This window comes from Protopterus annectens, chromosome 5.part0 (assembly GCF_019279795.1).
Source record: "Protopterus annectens isolate FY-2018-M chromosome 5.part0, PAN1.0, whole genome shotgun sequence".
Taxonomy (NCBI): domain Eukaryota; kingdom Metazoa; phylum Chordata; order Ceratodontiformes; family Protopteridae; genus Protopterus; species Protopterus annectens.
The window spans coordinates 375,243,766-375,269,960 of record NC_056735.1 but is presented as its reverse complement, the minus strand read 5'-3'; the positions used below and the strand labels follow the sequence as shown (position 1 = coordinate 375,269,960).

The window sequence follows — 26,195 nt, the reverse complement described above, 5'->3', positions numbered from 1 at the left end:
TTGTCTCAAATGAAAGTTCTCATAACCCTGAGGGTATTTATACTTATACTTATATTTATATTTATATCTATATTTATATACATTTTAAACGATTTTTATTGAATTTTATATGTATTATTAGATATTGTAACTATATATATTATATTTCACACATTTACATTTTACATATTCACTATATGTCCTGGAAACACACATTTATTTTTTTATACTTACATGTATTCTTTAATATGCAATTTTTCACACACCTTTTGTATGGATTCTCACACGCAACGTGTATGTTTTTAACTACAACAATTCATACAATTATGATGTAGTACAATTCCTTCTTTTTTACATATTTTCTATAAAGTATAGATGGAAGTTCTATTCTAGTTCAACTTATGATGGCCAGCCATTTATTAGGCTAAGTATGCCTATTATTATACAATGTATAATTGTTTTATTGGTTAATTGTTTGATTGTTTTACTCAGTGGTGTATATAAGGAATGTTGTGAGTGCTGTTATTTGATTCTGATGAGGTCTCCAGTATGGAGATGAAAGCGCTCAATCCACTTGTTTTTGTCAGTCAATAAAGGAGTATTTTGATGTTACTTTGGAGTTTCTGGACGTGGTGTTGGTGAAACGTTTTTTATATTAGGAAGACAGCCTTTATTGAAACCGAACTACCGTGAGTTTTATTAATATAGGATATTAGCAACATTTAGAACTGCTGTTTATCCTGTCTCTTATGATTTATCTGTACTTTAACTACATGGGTGTTATGCAAATTGCATGACCATTTTGTTTTTTACGGACCATGATAATGTTCACATCGACATAGAGCACGATGCTGCAACAGGTATTCTACTATCCCAGACTCATGATATTTTATTTAGAAATATTCCTTCCTCGAAAGCAGAATGATGTTATCACTACTATGCTTGTGGTCAGCAGGTATTGATTAAAACCTTAAACCTTGCTCTTATCAGATCTGATGATGTTCCTAAATAGGGATGAAAGCACTTACCAGTATTTTATTTAATTTGTTTTACAATAATATTATAATAAACTTTTGTTTTTATGTCCCATTTCTGAGTTATTCTGAGCAGCACCGTCCACAGCTCCATCCAGCTGTTCTTACAGTTTTGTCTCAGTTTTTGTTGTTTTATTAATTTCTGATCTATGGTAAAGTTAAGCATACTGATAACGATAATTTAGAAAGTCAATAGTGTAAGAGGACTAGTACTAATGACCATTTTCTTAAGAACCGCACTGTAACTGTTATTTACTATCATTGTTTTGAATTTGATATGCATTGTCTGCAGAACAGCTTTGTAGATAATTTTGAAGTATGACATCCTACTTTTGCTCCACACTGTTTATTTCACAGTCATACATAATAAGGGGCAAACAGAACACTTGCATGCAAAATCAGGGTGGAATTTTGCAAATTAGGGAAAACTGGAAGGCATGCAACTCACTTATAAGCCCCAAGGAAATAGATTTGTGGATTATAAACAAGACCATGGTAGTTGGTAGAGAAATAGTGACAGCAGTAAAGAAGTTCTGCAGGCAATCTTTGCCTAATACAAAGAATTTTACATGGATTTTTTTCATCTGTATGACATTTATAATAATGTTCATGTGATATTCATGTTAATTTGGGGGAAAGAAAGAGTAGTCTAAGGATACCTCACTAGTTGGAATGCAACAGACTGGCAGGTCAACTGATGAATAATTAATAGACTTTCTTAAGCTGTTAATTTTATTTTTTAAAAGAAATTTGTATTTTAGTTTTGCACAAGTTCAAAGTTTGATACAAGTTCAAAAATGTTAATATAAATAAAACAATATTGTTCTGGTTATATTTTGTGTTTAATATTTTGTCTGTTCAATTTGCATTTGAATGTTGGTATCCCACAGTTCTATCTGAGTGGGTGGGGTTACATAATTATGTATGCAATTTTTATGTTGATCAGCATGTGGATTTTTGACCAGTTGTACCTACATTTCATGGGCCTTTGTCCAGATTTTTGATGATTCCAGGTTGAGAGGTATGCTGGCACATTTTAGGTTATTGACACATTTTTCAACTCCAGCCTTAAGCTGTTCTTGTTTGTCCTTCTCATCTGATGCTGGAAGATTTTGTAGACACTCATATGACCACAAAAACACCCAGATGATTTTTATGCTTGAGGTATCAACAGTGGAAATTTACAATCATGTTTGTCATGTTCAACCTCTAAAGTGTATACATGGCAGAGAAAAAACTAGAAAGCTCAGGGGAGGGTGTGCCCTCCTTTCCTAGGGCATGGCGTTATGCCATGCACTGTCAAAAGGACTATATGCCCTAAATGCAGAACTGGAAGAAAAATTAGAACTATGATGATATAAGGATACTGGAAAAAGAAATCTCATTGTTTACCCACAACAGACGTTTTTCAAAAGCAGATCGATAACATAGGCGATATTATTTTAATAATGCAAACAAAAGAAGAAATCAAACAAACAAAGAGAAGTAACTTACCAAATATGCCAGGGTTTATCTTTTATCTCTTCCAGACACAGTAACTGAGAAACTTTTATTGATGATAAGGCATCCCTGAGGTCACTCTTATTTGCAAAGAAAAGGACAGGCATTCTCCTGTGTTTGATGTCTACATGGAAAAAAAGATTTAATAAACTTTTCTTGACAGTTAAAAATATTTGTTGATTGCTTTAATACAGTTGGATATATCAAGACGTTCTGTATGATGTAATGCAAACATAAGTTTTAATTCCTATAAAAGTACATCTTAATAGGGTAACATAGCCACTGAAGTTTACTCAGCCGCCACAATAGGCAATAGCTCTTTCATGGCAAATTCTTTTAATGCTTATTGTTCAAAGCTGCCCAGGTCAAAGGAAGTACTTACTATCATTGTTAGGTGAATACAGATATGTGCCATATGTCTTCCATACCTGACAGCAACAAATGAAAGCCAAAGCTTTTGAAAAGGGTTTCATCCACTATTTCATGTGGCAAGTGAACCATGAAAAATGACAACACAATCACAATGACTAAGTGACCCTCAAACACAGATTATTACCAGTAATTTTTAATAGTATGTTCTTTTTTTGGATGGGAGGGGGAGCTTCAATTAACAGATCATTCAGAACAACTTTGTACAGATTAAGCAGACTGGGCACCTATGTTACTATAAAGTTGCTTACTTTTTGTTAAGTCTATTTTTTAAGAATGTCATCCAAGGACTCAGGGAAAGAGTGCACTGGTGTATGGCACTCACCATAAGAGCAAATGGCTGAACTCTCCATTGTCACCGTGTATGGCTGGGTCATACCGTCCCCACCCAACTGGGCCACATTTTTCTAACCTTAACAATGCTGAGATTTAATGTATTAATTTAGTTATTTGTTTGTTAAAATGTCTATAAGGTGCCAGTTCATTTACCAAGTTAAGTCAAGACCCAAGTCACAAGGACAAGAGGAAATGTAATATATGTGTTCAGGGCAGCTGGTTGAACAATATGTTTTCCAAATGTGGCAGGAAACTGAAGAACCTAAACAAAATCCATGTAGACACAGACCAAACATGCATACTCCAGACAGTGAGTAACAAGAGGTCAGGACTGAGCTCTACACCCTGTAGCTCTGAGGCAGGAACCTCAATCACTGAGTCAGTATATTGTCTAGTGAGCTGGGGTTGGCTGCTTGTGTAATGCAGTCATGTATAACACAGTCCTGTATGACTGAAAAAAATAGCTTTAAAAACAACACACTATCCATGTTCTCATATTTTCAAAGAATGTCATAATCAAAATGTGTAACCTCAGCAATTGATTAATTGAGTTATGACAGACTAGTTTCTAATACCCACCCCCCCATCTTTTAAGCATGCATACAGAAGATTCCTGTAAGCTGGGAAAAATGTTATAATTTATGGTGATTGATTCTAGGCTCATTTAATATACCTAGCCAGACTACTTCACAGTTTTTCTATGAGTACCAAGCAAGGGGTACAGTACTATTAACGCTAGAGCAATAACATCATGCTTTTTCTGCCACCAGAACTTTCAGGCAAAAGGTAATCCATTCTACTGCTGCAGTGACTGATCAGAACCTAAACATGTCAGACATTTATACTTTATCCTAGTAAAAATCTAATCCACTATACTGTACCAATTACAAAGATGAGGATAAGGAGGACTAAACTCTTCATGGTAACACATTTTCTTTCCAGCACAGCACTGGGCCTAACAAAGTAAAACAATCAGAAATGGAAGAGAACTATGAGAATGGATGAATGCAATCCAGCTCAATGAGAGGGACAATGCAATCATCTACTGTTAGGGTTACCATCTTATTCAGCTGATGCCAGTGCCTCTTGTCTTCACAGTATCTGGCTGGAGAAAAGTTATATACTAAGTATAATGTTCCATCTGTGTTGTCCATCTTCATTTATTCTTGACATATGGGTCCGATTCTGATATCGGAACCGACTCAGCCGTTTCTACAGCACGCACCAGCCAAAAACTCTCGAGCTTCGCCTCTACCCACAATCCCTCTCTCACAATTACCTCAGCTCGAGTTTGCAGAGAATGTATAGATAATAGATAAGGAAGCCCAAAGGGAAGCCATATCTGCTATGCTTGAAAGATCACAATAATTTAAGGGTATATAATCTGTTCCACCAAAAAAATCTTTAAAGGCCAGGGGATGGAGGGAGGGGAATCAAAGATAAATGAAGATGGACAGCACAGACTGAATGTTATGGTAAGTATTATCTGATGTTGTCAATCTTCATTTTATCCTTGACATATGGGACAGAGTCCCCAGCTACCTTAGATCTTGGGAGGTCCTCAGCACCATCCAACCAAAGGATGCTCTTAAACTAGAGACTAAGTCCAATTTGTAATAAGCAATAAAGGTATGGGGAGAAACCAAAGTAGCTGCTGCACATATATCATCCATTGAAGCTCTAGACTGGAAAACTGCCAAAGTGGCTACAGATGTTGTAGAATGGGATTTCACGGGGCCTAGACAAGGCTATTTTGTTCTTATCATAGATAAATTAAATACAGTCTTTTAGCCATCTGGCCAGAGTCCCCTTGCTGACTGGCATGCCAAACTTTACACTGGAAAAGTAAACAAATAGTTGATCAGATATGAATGTCTTTTGTTCTGTGAAGACAGAAACGTAATTATCTATGAAAGTCTAATAAATGTAAGGAATATTCAACTTTGTTGGAAAAGTTTGGAAAGAAAACCGATAAATTAATAGTTTGATTGATGTTAGACTCTGAGACAACCTTGGATAGGAAAGAGGGGTTTGTTCATAAAGAAACTTTATCTTTGTGGAAAATCAGATAAGGAGGTTTACACGATAAGGTCTGAATTTTTGAGATCGTTCTAACAGAGGTTACATCTACCAAAAACAATGTCTTCCAAGACAAACAATTCAGATCACATTCTGCTGAGGGCTGAAAGGGAGAATTTAATATGGTCTGTAACACTAAGTTTATATCCCAAGGAAGTGTCGGATCTTTGAAAGGAGGTTTCAACAAAAGTGTGCCTCCTAAAAATAACTTACAAAGTCTATGAGGGGCTAAAGAATGTTCTTCCAAACCATTGTGGAAATTGCAGCTAATTGTAGTCTGACGGTAGAAGGGGAAGCTCTGGCATTAAAAAGAGAGGCTCAAAAGTAAAAAAAAATATGCTCTATAGTAGCAGAAAAGGGATAGATATCTTTTTCATGGGCCCAAATGGTAAATCTCTTCCATTTGCTAGAGTATAGTTTACGAGTGGAAGGTTTATGAGAAGATAGGTGGATGTGGTGTACTGGGGAGGAAAGATTTAGACACCTGGCAACTAATGGAATTGCAGAAAAAATGCCGTCAGCTTGAGGTTCAAAATATCTGGGTGAACAAGTCTGGAATCAGGTCCAGAATGAAAGACTGTTGAATCAGAAAAGGCAAAAGGAAGGGGAACCAAATCTGTAGAGGCCAAAAGGGGGCAATGAGGATCACTGTGCTCTTCAACCTGAGTGCTTTCTGCAGGAATTTTTGAATTAGAGGTATTGGGGAAAGGTGTACAGGAGAGGGGGGGGGGGCAATTGTGGAGGAGAGCATCTCTTGGTGACTTCCCCAGAGAGAGAATCAGGGGGAAGTAATTGCTGCACTTGTTTAGGGGAGAGGCAAACAGATCACAGCAAGGTCAACCCCACTGATGGAAAATCCTGTCACTTCTGGATTGCGAGACCACTCGTGAGGCTGGAGGATACATCTGCTCAGTTTGTCTGCAATCACACTGGAACTCTGAGGGGCTTCTCCACAAAGGGGAAAAGACTTGGTTCCTCCCCTGCTTGCTGATGTACCAAACTACTGACATGCTGTCTGTTTGAATTGCAATTGTCCCCTAAGGAAGAGCTGTTTGAAAGGCCTGCAACTCTAGAAGCACTGTTCTTAACTCCAGGACATTAATATGCAAGTTGGCCTGTAAGGGGGACCAAGTGCCTTGGACCGTCTTGTCCAGGAAATGACCTCCCACCCCATCTGGGAGGTGTCCCTGGTCACTATGACTGTGGGCTCTGGAAGAACAAAGGGACGACCATGGAGAATTTGTTCAGAATACGTCCACCAAAGTAGACCTTCTTGTAATAATTTGTGATCAGAATTTGGTCTGACAAGGGCTGGTGAAGGATAGACCACTGAGAAGCTAGTAGCCATTACAGAATTCTCATATGAAACCTGGCTAGAGAGACTAGAGTTACTGAGGCTGCCATCGACCCTAGAGTTTGCAAAATTAGTTGAGCAGGAACCCTCTTTCCATGGACTATCCTTTGAACTTGTGTAATAATGCTTTGGAATCTCTCTCGAGGAAGGGATGCTATGGTTGTCACCATATTTAGCACAGCCCCTATAAATTCTAGATTTTGAGTTGGAATTGATCAGGATTTCTCGTGTTTTACCATAATTTCCAGATGGGCACAGATATTGAGTGTGTAATCCCTGGCTACTATCAACTGATGCCTGGTTGAAGTGGTTATGAGCCAGTCGTCCAAGTATGGAAACACCCAGAATCCTTGCAGTCTCAAGTGAGTTGCTACTACTGCCATGCATTTGGTGAACACTCTGGGGGCTGTGGTGAGACCAAAGGGCAGCACCCTGAATTGGTAATGTCTGTCTCCCACCCAGAAGCCAAGGAGCTTCCTGGAGTGCTTGTCCACCTTTATGTGGTAATATACATCCTGAAGATCTAGCAAGCACATCTAGTCATCTTTCATCAGAAAAAGGTAGAATCAACTGTAGTGCGACCATCCAGAACTTTGATAAACTGATTTGTTCAGCACAATGAGATCCAAAATCAGTCTCCAGTTCCCATGTCTTTTTTGGCACTACAAAGAATCTTGAGTAAGTTCCAGATCCTTTCTGGCCTGAAGGGACTTATTGGGGGACTCTTTTGTCTAATAGTTTTTGAATTTCTTGAACTGCTGGATCCCTCAGATTGAGTGGAACATCGGGGATTTTTTTTGTGTACAGACGGAAGATGGGAAAAGGGAATTGTATAACCTCTGGATATGATCCATTGCACCCAAGAATCTGTTATGTTTAGCCAGGTGTTTAGGTGCATGGAAAAGCATCTCCTGACTGCCTCCAGAGGAAGACAATTAGGCCTCTATTCAGGAGTGCTGAAAGGGCTTACTCGAAAGAGAATCCCGGAAGCCCTTGTTCTGCAGACCACCTCTGCCGCAAGGGCAGCATCTTCCATTTTGGTTCCCCCCTCTGCCCCTAGGGGTACTGCCTCCATGTGTGCCCTGGAAAGGCCCTTGGGATTTTTTGAACCACATTTTACCACCCCATCTCTGGTTTATAGAAAAGAATCGTTGGGGGGAGGGTGTGGAAAAACATACACCCACAGCAGAAAGAGTCTTGCCATCCTTTTCACACCTGGATAAAGTCTCTCTTAATTTTGGACCAAACAATGATGATCCATCAAAGGGATCACTGATGAACAAAGACTTGAATGATTCCACAAAGTCACAGAGGCGCATCCAGGCATGTCTCATTATGGCTTCGCCTAAACTCTTTGCTTTGGATGTCCCTTCAGCTGGATGTACGATTAGCCTCATGGACGAATTAGGCATGGACTCCAGGGTGGCTAGCTGGGAAGCCACTTTCTCTTGCACTTTCTCAGCTACAGCTACCGCCAGGGTATCTGACAATTCCTTGATCAGATCCCTTTGAAGTCTTGTAAAGTGTGCCAGGAAGTTCAAAGACCTTAGAGTGAAGGTCGATGAAGCGTAAATCCGATTCCCAAATCTATCCATGGCCAGAGACTCCCTGTTAGGTGGATGGATAGATGAACTCTCCACAGTGAGGTCCTTTTTTGTGGTGGCCACTACGACCATGGCATACACTGCTAACCCTTTGGCTCAGAACCTTTGTCTTCAGGGGTAAATACGATTTTGTCTGGTATCTTGGGGATGGAGTTCATCAGTGGGCAGGGTCACCCCTTTGCTTTAAAATTTCTAGGATGCCTCCAAACGAGACATCTTCAGGCGGTTACCTTGGGGACCCTTCCCCCTCATCAAACTCTGTGTCTTCAGTAACTGGATCTTGAGGGGAACCTAAGTGCTTCCTCTTGCACTTCTTCTTCTGGGGAATCTCCTCAGGCAGGAGAATAATCTGGGGAGATATCAGAAGATGACAAAACCTGAGTCTGAGAAACCTGAAACTTTGGCATCTGCTGTCCCAGTGGAGAGACAGGTAGAATAAAAGAGCCAGAGGGGGGTACCTATTCTGAGAAGGAAGGTGCCAACTGGGTCACTGTAAGGGACAGGGCCCTCTCCATCACCTCAAAGGCCAGCTCCTCCCAAAGGGAGCCTGGAACTGAGGTGGACCTCCTCAGGCCTGGGGTCACTCCCCGATCCAAAGAGCCCACTCTCGATACCGAAGTCGGTGCCAAACTAACTTGAGCCAAAGCTCTGAGGAGCAGGGATTGCTCAGAAAAAACTGGAGTCTATTCCTGCACCTCCGGAACTGACAGGGTAGTTACGACTCTGAGAGGTCTCTGGTTCCAAAGTCACTGAAGAGCTCATGGGAATTATTGGTTCCAACGATATGGAAATCTCAGGGACCAGTACAGTCGGTCACGGGAGACTCAAAACAGTAAACTCTGAAGCCTCAGAGGAGGTCAGAGGAGGAGTGGTCTGCAGGGTGAAGGAAGGCTCGGTTCCTAAACCCAAAAGAGTCGGAGCTGGGGGCCCACAAGATTTTATTTACAAGTCTCTCCAGACTGAGCTCAGAAATACTTTTGGTGGAACGTATCATTGATATGGATGGTAATTTAGGCCTCTGAAGAAAAACGTCTGGAAGTTAACCAGCAAAAGGGTCTACAGATAGGGGGTACGTAGTCCTGGGAAAACATTCCCTTGAGTCAAATACAATAATCTGTGCCGATATAATTTGCGCAGTTGAAGAAGGATTAGATAAATTGTCCTGCACTGGAGCCTTCGATGTTGAGGGACATAAAATAGTTGTCGGTGCCAGTGAAATTGTCATCAGTAATTTACAATCAGAGGCCACCAGTTCTGAAGATCCTTTTGGAACAGAGGATTTCAATTTGTTTGATCTTGGTGCCGACAGAGAAGTCAGAACTGCAACACTCCACTTTTTACCCTTGTCCACAGAAGATGAGGATGAAGGGGAGGAAATATCAGTTTTAGATTTGTCGGCTGTAGATAAGGCTTCACTGAAAGAAGAGGCAATCAAGCCCTTTAGAATAAGCTTGTTACATCGCTCAATGAGGGCTCTGTGACTGAACCCATGGCAAATCTTGCACTCCTCTTGTAAGTGAATGGGACCCAGGCAATAGACACAAAGGGAGTGAAACTCAGAAGATGAAATCTTGTGGCCACATTTCTGGCACTTTTAAAACCAGAAGGGGCTTTAGCTTTCTCAGCCATCTTAAAAATACAGGTTGTATCTAAAAGAAAGAAAAATGGTAAATGGAAGGGTAGAGGATCAATTAGAGGGGAGACAGAGAGAAAATCTCTAAGAAATAACAGCAGAAATGTACCTAAACCAAAGGAAACTTGAGAGCACTGGCAACATGAAATTGGAGAAGCAGCAAACAAGATCTGCGGTAATTGGGAGAGAGGGATTGTGGGTAGAGGTGAAGCTCGAGAGTTTTTGGCCAGCACGGCCCAGCTGATTCCAAAATTGGAACTGGACCCATATGTCAAGGATAAAATGAAGACTGACAATATCAGATTGTTAGTTATACACCAAGCAGTTAGGTGAAAACTCCAGCAAGCATCACACGAACAGCTGCAAGACAACCTATGGTTTTCGAAAGAAAATACAGCTTGCAGTGCTTTGTAAAGGTATAGACCGTCTTGAATTCTGTTACTTTAGAAATATCGGCAAAGAAAACTCCTCACAAACAGTAGATGCCATAACCACTCTAATGGACCTTGATCGATCCTTGGTGAAATTAACTCACAGAACGGTGGCAAAATACAATGCTTCCACTATTTTGATGTTCCACGAGGGTTTCCAATTTGTTTGATCCAAAGGAAACAAATAACTGATCAGACTTCCCAAAATCATTGACTCTGATAATACATGAATATAACTATCTTTTAGGATCCATCATATAAAGAATATATTTGGCCTGCTTTCTGCTGATGAAAAAAGGAAGGGAAATTAATATTTGAGTTCAAAGCAATGTCTGAACCAATCTTAAAACACAAAAGCAGAGATATTAGACACGGCTACCCAATCTTTATGAAACGCTGTAAAATATGAACACATATGTGCTTCAAGGTCTGACACCCACCTAGTGTAGGTGACTGCAACAAGAAGGACAATCTTCTAAGAAATAAATGTGGATGGAAAATAACATTTGTTCTAAAAAAAAAAAAAAACACAAAAAAAAAAAAAAAAGGGGGGGGGGGTATTTTTACAGTGTTTCCAAAACAGAATTCTGGTCTCACTTGAGAATCAATGCTTACTTGTTAACTGGGAAAGTCTAACAGGAAAAGACATTTTCAGTGGAGTCTCAGAGAAATTAAAAAAAAATGTAGACAAAGACAAAAGTATAATTAAATTTATACAGCTAAAATACATAAAATAGCTGACAGAGGAACTTTGATGGAGGAGTAAGACAGGCCAGACAATAGTAACACAAACAAATAATGTAGAACCAGAAAGACACTAGTCATGAAAGGGTGCTGGTTCTCGTCTTGGCAGCAACTACAACATCTTTTCCATTTACTAATATATAATTTTCTAGTAGCAGGTTTTCTTGCCTCCTTTAATATCTGCTGTATGTCCTCAGAAATTAAGTGCCTAAAAGATACTAAGATTCTATCATCCAGGCATCTAGTTGCAATGGTTTGGGATCAGGATGTTAGAAACACCCCTTGTCTTGTGTGAGTAGGTCCAGTCTGATAGAAAGCTTATACTAATTGCCCTTAGCCATTTCCAAAGGAAGGGAGAAAGTAAAGTTGAGTAAGTTGCACTTGCCTAGCACAGTAGATGTCTGAATTCCTCATTGTTGCTCAGTAGCCTTTAGGCTATATGAGTTATGTCTTGCCCAAAACACAACTGGTGAGATTCCAAAAGCTCTGACTCCCTCCCATGCTTAAACTCTGACCTGCTGACTGGACAACCCTGCAGACAGAAAACAGTAGTCTGAGTGGAAAATCTTCAGGACTTTCTTGCCCAAAAGTTAAGAAGCTTATTCATCCTGAACTACTCAGACAAGAAATAACCACCAAATATATTTCTCAACAGTAACTATATACAATAACAGGGAAATGGTGGGTGGGTTCAGCTACTGCAGCAGTGAGGAATTCAAAAATCTACTGTTACGGGTTAAGTGCAACTTACACAATTGCAATACGTTCATCATCTCCACTGCTGCAGTAGCATTTAGGCTGTATGGGTAGAATATCAAAGCCAAGCCAACCTGGGAGGAGGAAGAATATGGATCCAGAAGCCTGTGAAGAATGATCCTAACAAAACTAGTTATGGATCTAGAGAAAGAATCCAGTTTGTAATGCTTTGTAAAGACATGTACACGCGATTATGAAACTGCCTTTGTAAAGCTTCTACAGTCTATGCCCTTTCCAATATGCCATCAAAGATGTCAAAGCCCTTGTAGAGCCTTGATACTGCCCTGCCTGGAAGTGGTTGGTCATAGTGGGCATAACAAAAGGCAATAGCAGAGAACAACCATTTGTAAATTGTTATTTTGACATGGGTTGCCCTTTCTTAGTCACAATATAAGAAATAAATCGCTAACCAGCTTTTCTAAAGGACTTGATTCTGTCAAGCTAGTAACTGAGCTGCTTGCGCAAATCTAGAGTATGAAGAATCCTTTCTTCTAGTTTGAGGGTCAGGACAGATCACTTAGAAATTGATGGCCTGTTTCAAAGTAAACTTGGAAACAACCTTGGGCATGAATGAGGGACTTGTTCTTACTGACACCCTATCCATACAGAAGACCAGATAGGGATCATCCACCATGAGAACTTCCAGCTTTGATTTCCTTCTTGCATACGTCAGAGTTCTGAGAAGAAGATTTGTGATGCAATGAAACTTAAATCAGCTTATGTGCAGGTTGAAATAGAGATGTGGGTAATTTTTCCAGCACAAGGTTATGATTCCACCTTTAGCGGTCTTAGTTGCAACACTCATTTCAGAAATTGTTTTACTAAAAACATTGAAAAAAGTGGAGGATCCCTGGGCAGACATGCTGAAATGGTCACAAGATATACCTTAACAAAACTGTACAAAAGGCCGGAAGCCAGTAACTTACATAAACAGTTGAGTACTGGTGGTATATAATCTATGATAAGGCCCTGTTTATTAGTTAGGCAACAATTAAAAAATCTCATTTGCTAATACAAGATTTTGTAGTAGCAGGTTTTCTTGACTCCTTTAGTACCTACTGCATGTCTTCTGAACAGAGGTACCTAAAAGTGTTAGAACTGAATCATCCAGGCAGTTAGCTGAAGTTGTTTAGACTGGGGTGTATCAAACTCTACCCTGTCTAAGGAGGTCACCACAATTATTTTTGTAGAGGCCATCTGAATCTTCAGAATTAACCTGGATTTTCAGAAGAAAGGGTAGAAATGCAAAAAAGAACATTCCTGCCAATAGGCATGATAAAGTGTCTGTTTTCCAGGCTTGCTTGCAAGGAATTCTAGAGCATCATCTGTTGAGTTGTCTAGTTTGAAAACAGGCAAATGGATGGACTTTAAGTGCTCCTCACAACTGCAGCAATAAGACCCCCACATTCAATATCCATTTGTGAGAGTCTGTCCTGGTCCTATTCAGGCTTGTTTGCCAGTATGTTTTCCTCTGACAGAAAGTAAGATGCTTGGATGATTAAAGAGTGTTGAAGAGATACCTCCAAAGCAATCAGACCCAGTCTGCACAGAGGGTATGACCTTGTGCTCCTTTGTCTGTTGATGTACCACATTACAGTATGTTGTGGTAATCACCTGGAGAGGTACTGGGGATCACAGATAAAGAGATTTTTAAGGTATGGATCACAGCCAACACTCCCATTAAGGTGATATGATCTGTTGGAGGACTATCACAGGTCTTGCACCTTTGTCCCCATTGAAACTATCCCAAAGATAAATCTGAGGTGTCTTTAGTTAAGACTGACATGAAAGTAGAGTTCAAAAGAAAAACCTGCATTTGCTTGTATTTGTAGTTTCCACCAGTGGAGTTCCTTTTTTAAAAAGCCCAAGATTGGAATCTAAAATTCCAGAGGATGTAAATGTTGGGTCTATGTGTTGTTTAGAAACCACTGAATCATATTCATGTGTAACCTGGTGAGAGGAATCATGAGAATCATAGATGCCACAAACTCCAGGATCCTGAGATGGTCTCTGTCTGAAGTCTGACTGGGCTGAGAAGCTCAGGAAAGATTCCTGATAACAATCTACCTTCTGTGTCAAAAAATCCTTTCACTGCAGAGTACCTATAAGACATCCTAGAAAGACAATCCTGTCTGATGGGGTCAAGGAGGATTTCAGAAGGTTTATCTAGAATTCTAAACTGGTCATAACAGATGAAACTCATATTAAGGACTCTTCAAATCTGGGAAAACACTCTGCAAAGATTAATAAGTCATCTAAATAAGGAAAACTGTGAATGCCATTCAGTCTGCAATGATCTATGACTGGAGCTAGACACTCTGTAAACACTCTTGGAGCAGAAGATTACCCAAAGGGTAATGTAGAGGACTAATAATGTGACACAGAAACAGCAAATATGAGAAATTTCCTGAAACCTTTGGCTATTGGAATGTGATGGCATGCATCTTTTAGATCTAATGTTACCATAAAGCTTCTCTGGAGAATGAGATGTAACAGATTCAACAGGGCAAATATTTTGAAATTTAGCAACTCTTTGGAGACCAATTTTAGATCTTTCCTTTCTAAACCAGCATCTGAAAGATCCAAAGACAGAAATGGAGGTTCAGACTTTTTTGAAGTTTAAAGGTGCACCAGGGAGGGAAGCAGAGTATTTTAGAAAATCATTCAAACTTATTAGACTGTCCTTTGCTCTGGGGCTCTGGGGGATCTTCTTTTCTTTTTGGAACCTCCTTGTCACTGTTTTTTTAAACAGTTGCTTACCAGAAGCTTGCTTCGTTTGCTTATTTTGATTTTTTTTTTAAAAAGGTAAGCATTAAGTCCCTTGACAGACTTGGAGAAGGAAGGCTGAAAAATCTGAGAAATTCTTTGAATCAGCTTTCCTTTCTTATCACACTTTTTAAGACCTCTGCAGCAGATGGTCCAACTCTGTCTAAGGGAGAATTTGAAATTTTAGCTTTAACATCTTTGGAAGGATTTAAGAACACAACTAAGCAAACCTCCTCATAACAGTTCCTGTGGCAGCAGCAAAATGATGTGCACATTTCAAATGCTGGGTAACCACTTGAGACACAGAAGCATTTAGGTTACACACAGGTGCTTTTCCTCAGAAGAGAAAATGGGTTCGATAATATTCCTTCTATTCTCAAAAAGAGGCAATCAAACGTTACCATATAACACTGACAGTTGAATTCTAAAAACAAATCTTGCAGAGCACACGTTTCTCAAATCTATCAAAAGCTTTCCCATCTTTGTCAAAATGGGATAGGATTGGTATAGTAGAGTTGTGTAAGTAATTTACCATAACAGTAGCTGTTTAAATGACTGCTGCAGTAGCCTTAGCTATATGGGTTATATCCTGCAAAGGATATAACATCCAGACAGCTTCAGGGCACCTTTCTTGGGTCCAAACTGTCAGGCAGCTTGAGCTGAGCTGAGTGAAAGACAAGTTTGGGTGTAAAGCCCTTCAGAGATTTCCTCCCAGCAGACAGAGGGCGGCTAAGCCCTGAAAGTACTAAAATAAATGTCCACACCTTGGCATAAAAAAAAATAATACATACCAAAAAGCAAGGGGGATGGAGGGTGGGAACAGCTACTACAGCATTGATAATTTGTACATCGAACATCAACTCTTCTGGCAAGTTTAACTTACAAAAGTGTAGTATGTTCGCCAATAACTCTGCTTTTCGTAGTCATCATTGCCTTGTTCTAAAAGAACTACAGTGGTTAGAACTTCCTCATTTAATTAGTTACCACCAGCTAGTCCTCACCTATAACATCCTAAAGAATCCCCACAAGACTCCAGCCCTGAACCAACTACTTAACCAATACTCAGCAAACTGTCCACTCCGCTCATCCAACAAATCCCTTTTGCGTATAACTCAAGCCAACAACACTGCAGGTAAAGCTCTTTTCTCTCATCCCATAGCAAAAATGTGGAATAACCTGCCCCAGAATATTTCCTCAGCACCTTCTATCTCACTCTTCAAAAAATCAATCAAATCACACCTCTTGCATTCCTGGCTCTGTCATTGCATCACATAAATGCTTTCCTGCTCTCCTCAAATACTTTCTGCCTTCCTCTATATTCTGCTTACTGTCTCTATATTACAGTACTAACAACTCCTCAAAATTGCCATACAGGGCCTTCCTCTGGTCACACTTAAACTTGCTTAGCACAAAATATTGTCTTTTATACTGTCATATGTGATATCTCTGATGATTGTATTGTTACAATGGAGTCCTTTTTGTTTAGTTGGAACAAACCACTTTAATCGTGTTCTTCTTGCATGAAATATCTTGTATTGTGAAAATTCCCACTGTACATATAGTTTAATAGTGGAGCTTTTTCTTTTTCAACAAATGTAAAATAAAAAAATAAATAAAATGTTCATCATACTGATCACTGCTACCTTAGCTATTTGAGTAGATTACCTTAGCTAACTATATTTAGGAGGAGGAAAGAGAAGAGTCTAGGAGCCCTTGGAGAATGATCCTATCAAAGCCTGATCTGGACCTAGAGAAGGAATAATGTTTATGGTGCTTTATAAAGGTATGTACAGAGGACAAAGTAACAGCTTCTAGAATATTTCTAGAACCCAACTTGTTCCAAAAACCCATAGTTGAAGCCAAAGCTCAGGTAGATTGGGTCTTGACCCTGCCTGGAATAGTTTTGGTATGGTGACTATAACAAAAGTTAATAACCTTAGACAGCCATTTGGAAATAGTATGCTTTGGCAAATGTTGCCTCTTCTTCTTCTTGCCTTCACAAGAAATGAAAAATTGATCTGAAAATTTCAAAGATTTAGTTCTGTCAAAATAGTACCTGATTTGTCTGTGGATATTCAATGTATGGAGCATCCTTTCTCCCTCATTTTTAGGTTCAGGAAAGAAAATGGGGAGATGGATAGTTTAGCTTATGTAAACTTGTATATGTAATAAATTAGGCATACAAGAAGGATTCGTTCACAAAGAAACTCCTGTCCATATGAAAAATGATACGGTTGACTCACCGTACGAGCTTGAAACTCAAGGCACCCTTCTTGCAGAGGTCAGAGCAATCAGAAAAAATATTTTCCGTGTCACAAACCTCAAAGTCAGCCAGGTTAATTGGTTCAAATGGAACAAGTGATAGCTTCTCTAACACAAAATTAAGACCCCAAAGAGGGGTCACCAGTTTTCTTGAAGACCTCTTATGCAAAACCCCTTTCAAAAACATTTTGACATGAGACTGCATTAAAAGAGGAGGATTCATGGGTAGAAATGCTGAAATGGCTGATAAATGAGCCTTGGCAGAGAAATAAGGTAATAGGATAGGAACTCACACAAATATTGTAGAACCAGAGACCAACCAGCCCAAAATGGATGCTGGTTATGCTGGTGGCACCAATCAGAGCACCTATTCCATTTGCTAATACATGATTTTCTAGTTGCAGACTTTCTTGCCTCCAAGACTATGCTGCATGTCCTCAGTAATCAGGTGCCTAAAAGGAATTAAAACAGTACAGTTGCATACTTTTACCATAAATGGAGATGTTTGAGTGTATTCACTGTGGCAGTCCTGACTTATGGGATTTCCTGCTTCAGAAGCTTTGGTCGGCCCGACTATCAGAGTAACAAACTCCCTCCTCCCTGAGTTGGCAGATGCCCTAACCTGACATCAGGATGGTTTGGTATAAAGGGAGCCAGCTGATGCCATGACCTCAGTTTTTTCTTGACCCTAGAAGGTAGAAGCCCCATAGATGTATCTTAAGCAAGGGACCAGGTAAGAGGAAGGGGACCTGTGCAGCATTCCTGCAGAGGGTCCTCTGGAAGAGGATGACAGAGTAAATGCTGTTATTCTAAGGAGAATAAGGGGGATGGAAGGAGAGAAAAGACTGCAACATTGAATACACTGGAGCATCTACATTTATGGTGAGTGTACAAAACTGTACTATGTTCTTCATGCTTCACTGCTGCAGTCCTGACATATGGGACAATTCCCAAAGCTCAGATGAGGGTGGGAAGGTGCCTTAATGGGAAGAGAGGATGCTCTAAAAGATGGCAGTGGCAAACCCTGCTCTGGATTTGGAGAAGGCTGACAAATAATACTGCTTGGTAAAGGTATGCACTGATGCCAAGGTAGCTGTTTCTAGAATGTCTTTGGTAGGCACTCCCCTTAGGAAAGCAGTATGGGGTAAAAGTTTTCCTAGTTGAATGGGTCCTAACATTTTCAGGGGGATTTTTTCTGTGGTAGGTGTAACAAAAGGAAATACAGTGGGTAATCCACTTAGATAGTTTGCTTGGAGATTGGTTTTCCTTCAGAGCCCAAGGCAAAGGAAACAAACAGTTGTTCTTATTTTCTGAAAGTTTTAGTCCTGTCAAGGAAGTAGTGAAGTTGCCTGTGTACATCCAAGGAGTGAAAGATTCTTTCTCCTTGGTTATGTGGCTTTGGGAAGAAGGTACGCAAGTGTATGGCTTGATTCAGGGAAGTGTCCACGACCACCTTGGGCATAAAGGAAGGATTAGTTCTGAGTGAAACTCTGTCTTGGTGGAAGATAAGAAAGGCTTCCACTGCCATGAGGGCTTGCAACTCAGAGACCCTCCTAGCTAAGGTGATAGCTAGTAAACGGGCAGTCTTCCAGGTCAAGTACTTTAAATCTGATGCAGTTGGTTCAAAAGTAAAGTCAATTCTTCTAGAACAACACTGAGGTCCCAAGGAGGGGTGGACTGCCTCCTGGGAGGTCTGATGTGCAGCATTCCCCTAAGGAACTGTTTCATTGGGGGATGGGAAAAGATAGGAGGAAGTATACGGATGTGGGCTGAAATGTCAGAAGCGTAAATCTTAACGGATGAGAAGGATAGGCCTTTGTTCACCGAGATAGCCAGGTACTCCAAAATGGCTGAAATATTGGTAGAGACAGAGTTGAGGCCTTGTTGCCGACATCAAACACAGAAACTTTTCCACTTGGCAGGGTATATTTTCCTAGTACTGGGTCTTCTAGATTCTTTTAGGATATTAAGTACCTGACTACTCATGGATTGTTCAGGGTAGAATTTTGATGAACTGTCCAGGCAGAGAGTTTGAGAGTTTACAGGTTGGGATGCATGAACTTTCCCTTTGCCTGAGTCAGCAGATCCAATCGCTAGGCTAACTGCCAAGGTTTCTCTTTGTTCAAACTTAGTAGCAAGGGGTACCAGTGCTGCCTGGGCCAGTCTGGAGCTATCAGGATGACTCACAGTCCTTCTTCCCTGATTATTTGGAGAACTCTTGGAAGGAGAGGTAGGGAGGAAATGCATAAAGAAATAGGTGGCTCCAGAGAAAGGAGAAGGCATCTGTTCTCCAGGCTGTGTGACGTTTGCTCCTGGAACAGAATCTTTTTAACTGAGTGTTTTCACTGGTGGCAAAGAGGTTTATTTGAGGGGATTCCCATTTCTGGACTATGCTGAGAAATGTTTCCTGATGCAGCTGCCACTCATGGAGATCCATTAAGTGTCTGCTGAGGCGGTCTGCTAGAGTGTTCTGAGCTCCAGGAAGGTACTGAGCCATCAGGTGCAACCCCATAGCATTGGCTGTCTCCTAGATCTGCACTGCCAACCAGCAAACAGGGGAGGAGTGGGTACCCCCTTGTTTGTTTATGCACCACATGAATGTTGTGTTGTCTGTTTTGATAAGTAGAACCCCTTGTTTCCAGTGATCCCTGAACCGTGCCCTTCTGTACCTCCATCAAGTCCTTCCAATTTATGTGCTTGAACTGCTCTTCCCATTTCCATGGGAAATGGGCTCCCCAGGCTATGTCTGATGCATCTGTGGTTAAGGTTTGGCCATAAGGGATGAAACTGAAGGGGGGACCCTTTTTCTGTGCACATGCTTGTGCCCACCAAGCCAATTCATCCCTGAGGCAGTGCATTAGGTAGATTTCTGTCTCCAGAGACTGTGAGTGCTGGCACCACAAATTCTTGAGGTACCAGTGAAGTTTCTTCATGTGTAGCCTGGTCAGAGGGATCATTAGCATACAGGATGCCATGTAGCACTGTGCTCTGAGGAATTCTCTGGCTGAGAGGCACTATCTAAGAATAATGTCCTGGAAGTATTTGGTTAAAAAGGAAGCCTTGTCTGGGGGAAGGAAGGGCTTCTGGAGGGAGGAATGCAGCACAGCCCCCAGGAAAACTGTCCTGGTGGAAGGGTTTGTGTTGGACTTGTGGTGAAATCTAAAGAACCCTAGAGAAGAGTGTAGGGTCTGAGTGAATGCCAGATCCTTGAGGAGACTGGACTGACTTGTGGCCTGAATGAGGCAGTTGTCCAGAAATCTGGATGCCTCTTGTTCTGCAGAATGCAACTACAGGGGTTAGGGCTCAGACATTTGGCGAAGACTCTGGGAGCAGCAGACAAGCCAAGGGGAAGTGCAGAGAACTGAAGGCAACTGGTACCTGTCTGAAGCAAAGAAAACCTCTGGAGGATTCTTCTATAGGAATGTGCAAGTAAGCATCTTTCAGGTTCAAGGTAACCATTAGAGCCTGAGGAGTAATCATGGGAAGAAGCTTTTGAAGAGTAAGCATTTTGAATTTTGGGACTAGGAGAGACTGACTGAGAATGGACAGATCCAGGATGACCAGGAATAGCCTGGAGTAAAAACCTTTTCCTATTTTCTGGTCTACTACTGGTTCCACAGAGCCCTGAGAGCAATGATTGTGAATCTAAGAAATGGCTTCTGCACTTTGGTTTTATGGCACATTGTGGTAGCCTGAGAATCATAATAGTTCTTTCAAAGTGAACTTGCAGCTGTTTGAGATTACTTGCAGAACCCACTTGTCAGAGGTGATGAGGGCCCAGTTTTCCTTGAATATGGAAAATCTTCCTCCTATCTTGTCCAGGGTTTGGGGTGGGGGGTAGGGAGTGTGGTAAGTCATTGCTGATCTCTGCTAGGGCCCTGAGGCCTAGAACTCCCTGGCCTGGGTGTTCCTGAGGACCAGTGCCTTGCCCTCTGTGATTGTTGTTGCTGCCTGTGAGGCCTTTCCCTTTGGGGTTTTTCTCTGACTGAGTTTTGATTGGTAGGGAAAGGACCAATGCTTATTGGGAAAATTCTTACTGAACCTAGGAGACTGGACATGGAGGAACTCATTGACTGTTACATGGATTTTGATTTATCATTCATCTTTTTTAAAACAGCCTCAGCCTTTGGTCCAAAAAGGGGGTGCATCTGGCAGTTTAGATATGACATGCTCTGGCAAAGTATGTTCCATAAGCCAAGCATGCCTTCTGATGACTGAGTCAGAGACAGCTGCTCGGGAAGATGCCTCTAGGGCATCATATCCGCAGTACAAGGAGTGTCTAGCTACCTGGGCACTGGAATGGCAGAGATCCAGCAATTCACTGGAGGTATTCTTGTATCCAGGGAGAAAATATTTCGCTTCATTTTTTCCAAAATACTCAGTTTGTATTTTATCATATGAAATTGGCAATTGAGAGCCCTCATGGCCAGGGTAGATGAAGTGTAAACCTTCTTCCTAATCTGTCAAGAGCTCTCCTTTCTTTGTCCATAGCTCATGTGTTTTTTGAAGTACTGGCCATAACTCCTTTGAGGCCTGGGGGGACAGCTTCTGGGTCAGCAGAGAGGTTCTTAAAAGGGAATTTATGCGAGTCCAGTGGCCTGTAAAACCTGTCTGGTTTACTAGGACTTGGGGGAAAGAGTCTGGATAAAGAGATGATTCCACAAAGACATCTACTACTTCCAAAACTGGAGGGATAGCCAAGGGTTTATGTTGCTGGAGAACAAGAACCTCCCTGACCCTCTTTATTTGTTTGGGGTTTGCTTGGGGGGTACTCCTGTGCCTTCCACTGGGAAAACTCTCTCATGGCATGCAGGGTCTCCTCAAAGGTAATATTCTCAGGGGGTGAAGCAAAAGGCAACATCTCTTCTGAATCAGAATCCTCAAAGGATGTAAGGAAGGGTTCTTCTTCTAGGACAGATTTCTCCTGATCAGAATCTTCATCTAAATCAGGGGGTTCTGAAAAGGCCTCAGGTGTAGGGTCTCTCTTCCTTTTTCCTGAGGAAGATTCAGGGGGAGGCTGCCTGCCTCTGACCAAAGAAATAAAGTCCTTCGTCAACCTGACCAAATCCTGTTAGTAACCTGTGGGACAGGAGCCAGTAGACCTAGGCACAGAAACGGAGATCAAAATCTTTTTAGCTGTAGCTTTTGCCTTGGGTCTATGCATGTCTGCTGCTCTGACACCAGTCTTCTTAACAGAAATACCCAGTGTTGGAGGAAGCCCCAAAGGGACGTCATCAGTTGAGGATTATTCACCAGAAGCCGAGGTCTGCTTAGCAACTCTGGACCCAACAGATGAACTGAACGTCAAAACCTGAGGTGAAGTTGAGGGACCCGAAAACATGTCAGACTCAGAAAGGGTCTTGGCAGAGGCCTGTGCTACTACCTTGCTCACAGAAGGGGGCTGTGAAGGCACCTCTCCTTCCTCTGTGATAATGACCCTTGGGGGGCTGGCAGAAAGAGAAAGGTTGTCATCCTAAGTTTGGGTCTTTTTTTTTTTCCTTTTTTGCTTAGGGAGCTCAACCTTGGGAAGACCGACACACAAAAGCAGACTGCTGATTAAGGTGCTTAGACAAGACTTCGGTCCTATGACTTATACTTCTAGCATTGAAAAGGATGCACAGATGGCAATTTGGGATGTCATGGTTTGGGCCTAAACAAGCGACACACAAGGTATGAAAGTCTCTGTGTGGGATAGAGTACTTAGCTTTAGAAGAAATTCTCACTCTGGTGCAGGCCTACTGACACACTCAACTGCTTTGGGCTCAGACAGCAAAAAAGACTGATGATGTGGCATCAGCTGGCTCCCATTATACCCAACCATCCTGATATCAGGGCAGGGCATCCACTAGCTCAAGGAGGGAGTTTTTTTTACTCTGGTAGTCAGGCCGACCAAGGGCTTCTGAAGCAGGAAATCCCATAAGTCAGGACTACAACAGTGAAGCACAAAGTGCATCTTATCATCCAAACAGTCAACTGGAAGTTAATTGATGCTGGGGTGTGTCAAACAACCCTGGACCTGTGTGAATAGATCCAGTCTGAGAAAGCTTATGGTAACTGCCCCTGGCTATTGCCATTTTCAAAGGAAGGCAGAACCATAGCTGCATGGGCCAGAAGGAAGACACCACAATGATCTTGGGGAATTCCTTCTGAATCTTCAACAGTACACTGGATATTAGTAGAAATGGTTGAAAAGTACACTGCACATTCCTGTCAACGGAAAAGAAAAGACATCTGTCTTCCAGGCCTTTGTGCATGAAGTCTTGGAACAGAATCTTGTCAGTTGACTGTTCAGACAGGAGGCAAAAAGGTCTACTTCAGGAACTCCTCACAGATGGAGCAAATCCGGGAAGACCCCCCCCCCCCCGATCTAATTTCGAGTTGTGAGGGTCTGGCCTGGTCCTGCTCAGTTTGTCTGCCACACACCTTTTGCTATGATGTAGTGTAGGATGCCTATACAGGGATTGCTGGGAAGCTATATCTCAAGCTAACATGGCTAGCCTGCAAAGGAGGTATGACCTGATTCTCCCTTGCTTGTTGATGTATCACAGGAACTGCAGTATTTTCTGTAACCATTTGAAGAGGTCCTGGGGAACAAAGATGTATCAGAGAGTTGAGTGCCTTGATCCTTGATGTTTATGTGCTTGTGTCTGTCCTTGGTGTCCCACACTTCCTGCATTTTTATCACTCCTGATCCTGCTCCCCAAGCAAAGTCTGAAGCATCTGTTGTGACTGACTGCTTTGGAGCAGGAAGGCAGAAGGGGGGATGTGGATTTAAGGATATTAAGGATATATGTTGTCTCCACCAAAAGATTTTGTCTTCTGACAAATCCTAGCACTGGGATGTTAAAAGATAAAGGGTGCTGATACGTGGGCCAAAGTGATATCAGATACCATAGTATTGTTCTCATGTGGAGTTTTGCTGGGGGTGTCATGAGAATCATAGATGCCATGAGACCCAACATCCTGAGATATTCCTTTGCAGTGACCTATGTCAGAGTGGAAAATATTAGAAATAGATCTAGATATACATATATATTTTTTCTGTGGAAGAAAAGGTCCTTGAACAGAGGTGTCTAGTTGAAAGCCCAGGAGCACAATTCTATGTGAAAGAATCAAGAAAGACTTTTGAATATTCTTTTAGAATTGCAGCTTCTGTAAGGGATCTCTTATCCAAGACAGGGAGAGAGTGAGAGATTCCTGACACTTTGAAAAAGACCTTGAAAAGATAAGCAAGTCATCTAAATATGGAAACATGTGGATACCCTAAAGCCTGTAATGAGCTATAACTGGAGCTAGACACTTTGTGAACACTCTTGGTGTACTGGATAGTCCAAAGGGTACAGCAGAAAACTGATAATGTGATTCAGACACACAAATCCTTAAACATGTGAAGTCTGAATGAATATGGATGTGATAAGTATCTTTTAAGTCTAGTGTTGCCAAGAAATTTGAAAGTGGAAAAAGAGGAAAGAAGTTATGAAGTGACATTTTGAATTTGGGTACTATCAAAAACAGGTTTATGAAAGAAGGATCCAGAAATGGTCTCCAAGCATTTTTTTTCTTTGGCACTAGTAACATCCTTGAATAAAAATCCTTCCCCACCTGACAAAAAGGAACTAGTTCTATCACTGTTTGGATCATCATGTGATGAAAAACCAGTGGAAACAAAAAAGCCTAATCTGTAGGATGACGAATGACCCCCTAGAAAGAAGGAATTTCTTCCCACTGCCATCTGTAACCTTGAAGAATGATCTTCGGAACCCATTTGTCAGAAACAATCTGTTGTCAAAGAGAAAAATGAAGATTCAGACTTTCTGGAAGAAAAAAAAAGAGGCCAGAGTGGGAAGGGGTCGTAAGACTGTTGAACTATTCTCAGTTTGGGGAGGTTTGAGAATTCTTTTTGGAACCCCCTTGCCATTTATTCTTAATAAAATATATGTAAACATATGTTTAAGACTGTTTATTTTGTTTTTGTTTTTTTTTGTGAAAACAGAGGAGATAGAAAATCCCTTGGAAAGTTTGGAAAGGGAAAGCTGAAAATTCTTGGAGATTCCCGGGATCAGATTGCCCATTTCATCACACTTTTTGATCACCTCTGCAGCATAGGGTCCAAACACTAAAATCTCCATCCAAGAGAGAATTTAAAATTTCATTTTTAACATCATCTAGGATGTTCTAAGAATGCAGCCATGCAAACCTCCCCAAAACAGTACAAATGGTCATAGCACGCAAAGAAATATCAACAGAGTCATACACACACTGTAAATAATGAGTGGTGACCTGTGGAACTGAAGAAAAATTATTTAAAACAGATTTTTCCTCACATGAAGAAACTGCAGATAAAACATGCTTTCACAATTAGTCAGAACAAACTTTAATATATGAGCCTGACAATTCAAACTTCTGAAAATCAAAGTTGCAGAAGTATAAACTGTACCTATCAATTTTGTCATTCTTATCTGAAAGAGTAGGCTTGGAATTAACTAAGTATATAGCAGCAATGGGATCAACTAAAGCTATAGCTGTTGGGTCATTTTTGTGAATAATGTATAGACATTTAAAAGAATGAAGCACTTTACACATCCTATCTGCCTTTTTAAGGGAAGCTGGGCGAGTATCAAGAAAATTGCAGGCAGTAACACACACACGCACGCACGCACGCACGCACGCACACACACACACACACACACACACACACACACACACACACACACACACACACACACACACACACACACACACACCCCCTCTAAAGCAGACAGAACAGGAGGAATGGGAGTAGATTCTGAAAAATCCTTCTAAAACAACTTGCAGTCTTTTCTGAGGGACTGAGAAGCCTTAGTGTTCTCCCATTGAAAACACTGGCACATTTTAGCAACAGTCTCATAGAAAGAGAAACCCGCACAGGGAGAATCAGAAATCTGAGGGGAAAAAATTTATCCATCCCTGCATATTCCTGTTCAGATTCAGAATTTTGAATCTCTAGGAAAAGAAGAATTCCTCCTTCTTTTACTAGAAACTACTTTACAAGAAGGATCAATAGCCTGACTAAAGCCTGAGTCAGACCCAGTAAACTATTCTTATAGAAAAAAAATTAAGGAGGAGTAGAGACATGATTTATTTTCTGTTTCTTTTTGATAGGAGAAAAGGGGCCAACCTTGTTACTAATGGCGGCAGCAGCTTTCCCAGTGATGGGCACAGCATTCTGACACAACAGGGAAACAAGAGTGTCTGTCCCTTGCCCACTGAGGGGACCCCAACAGCCACAGGGGATGTGATTAACCCTGG

At 41.1% G+C, this 26,195-nt stretch overlaps 1 protein-coding gene across 1 annotated transcript in view; it reads right to left on the bottom strand.

Moving 5' to 3' along the window:
* ARL6 (ADP ribosylation factor like GTPase 6) overlaps window positions 1-26,195 on the bottom strand; it is a gene marked incomplete in the record, with an annotated part of 560,842 nt that overhangs the window by 234,519 nt on the left and 300,128 nt on the right. Inside the window, 1 exon segment of the mRNA XM_044072341.1 lies at window positions 2,508-2,637. Coding sequence (XP_043928276.1) covers window positions 2,508-2,637 — 130 coding nt within the window.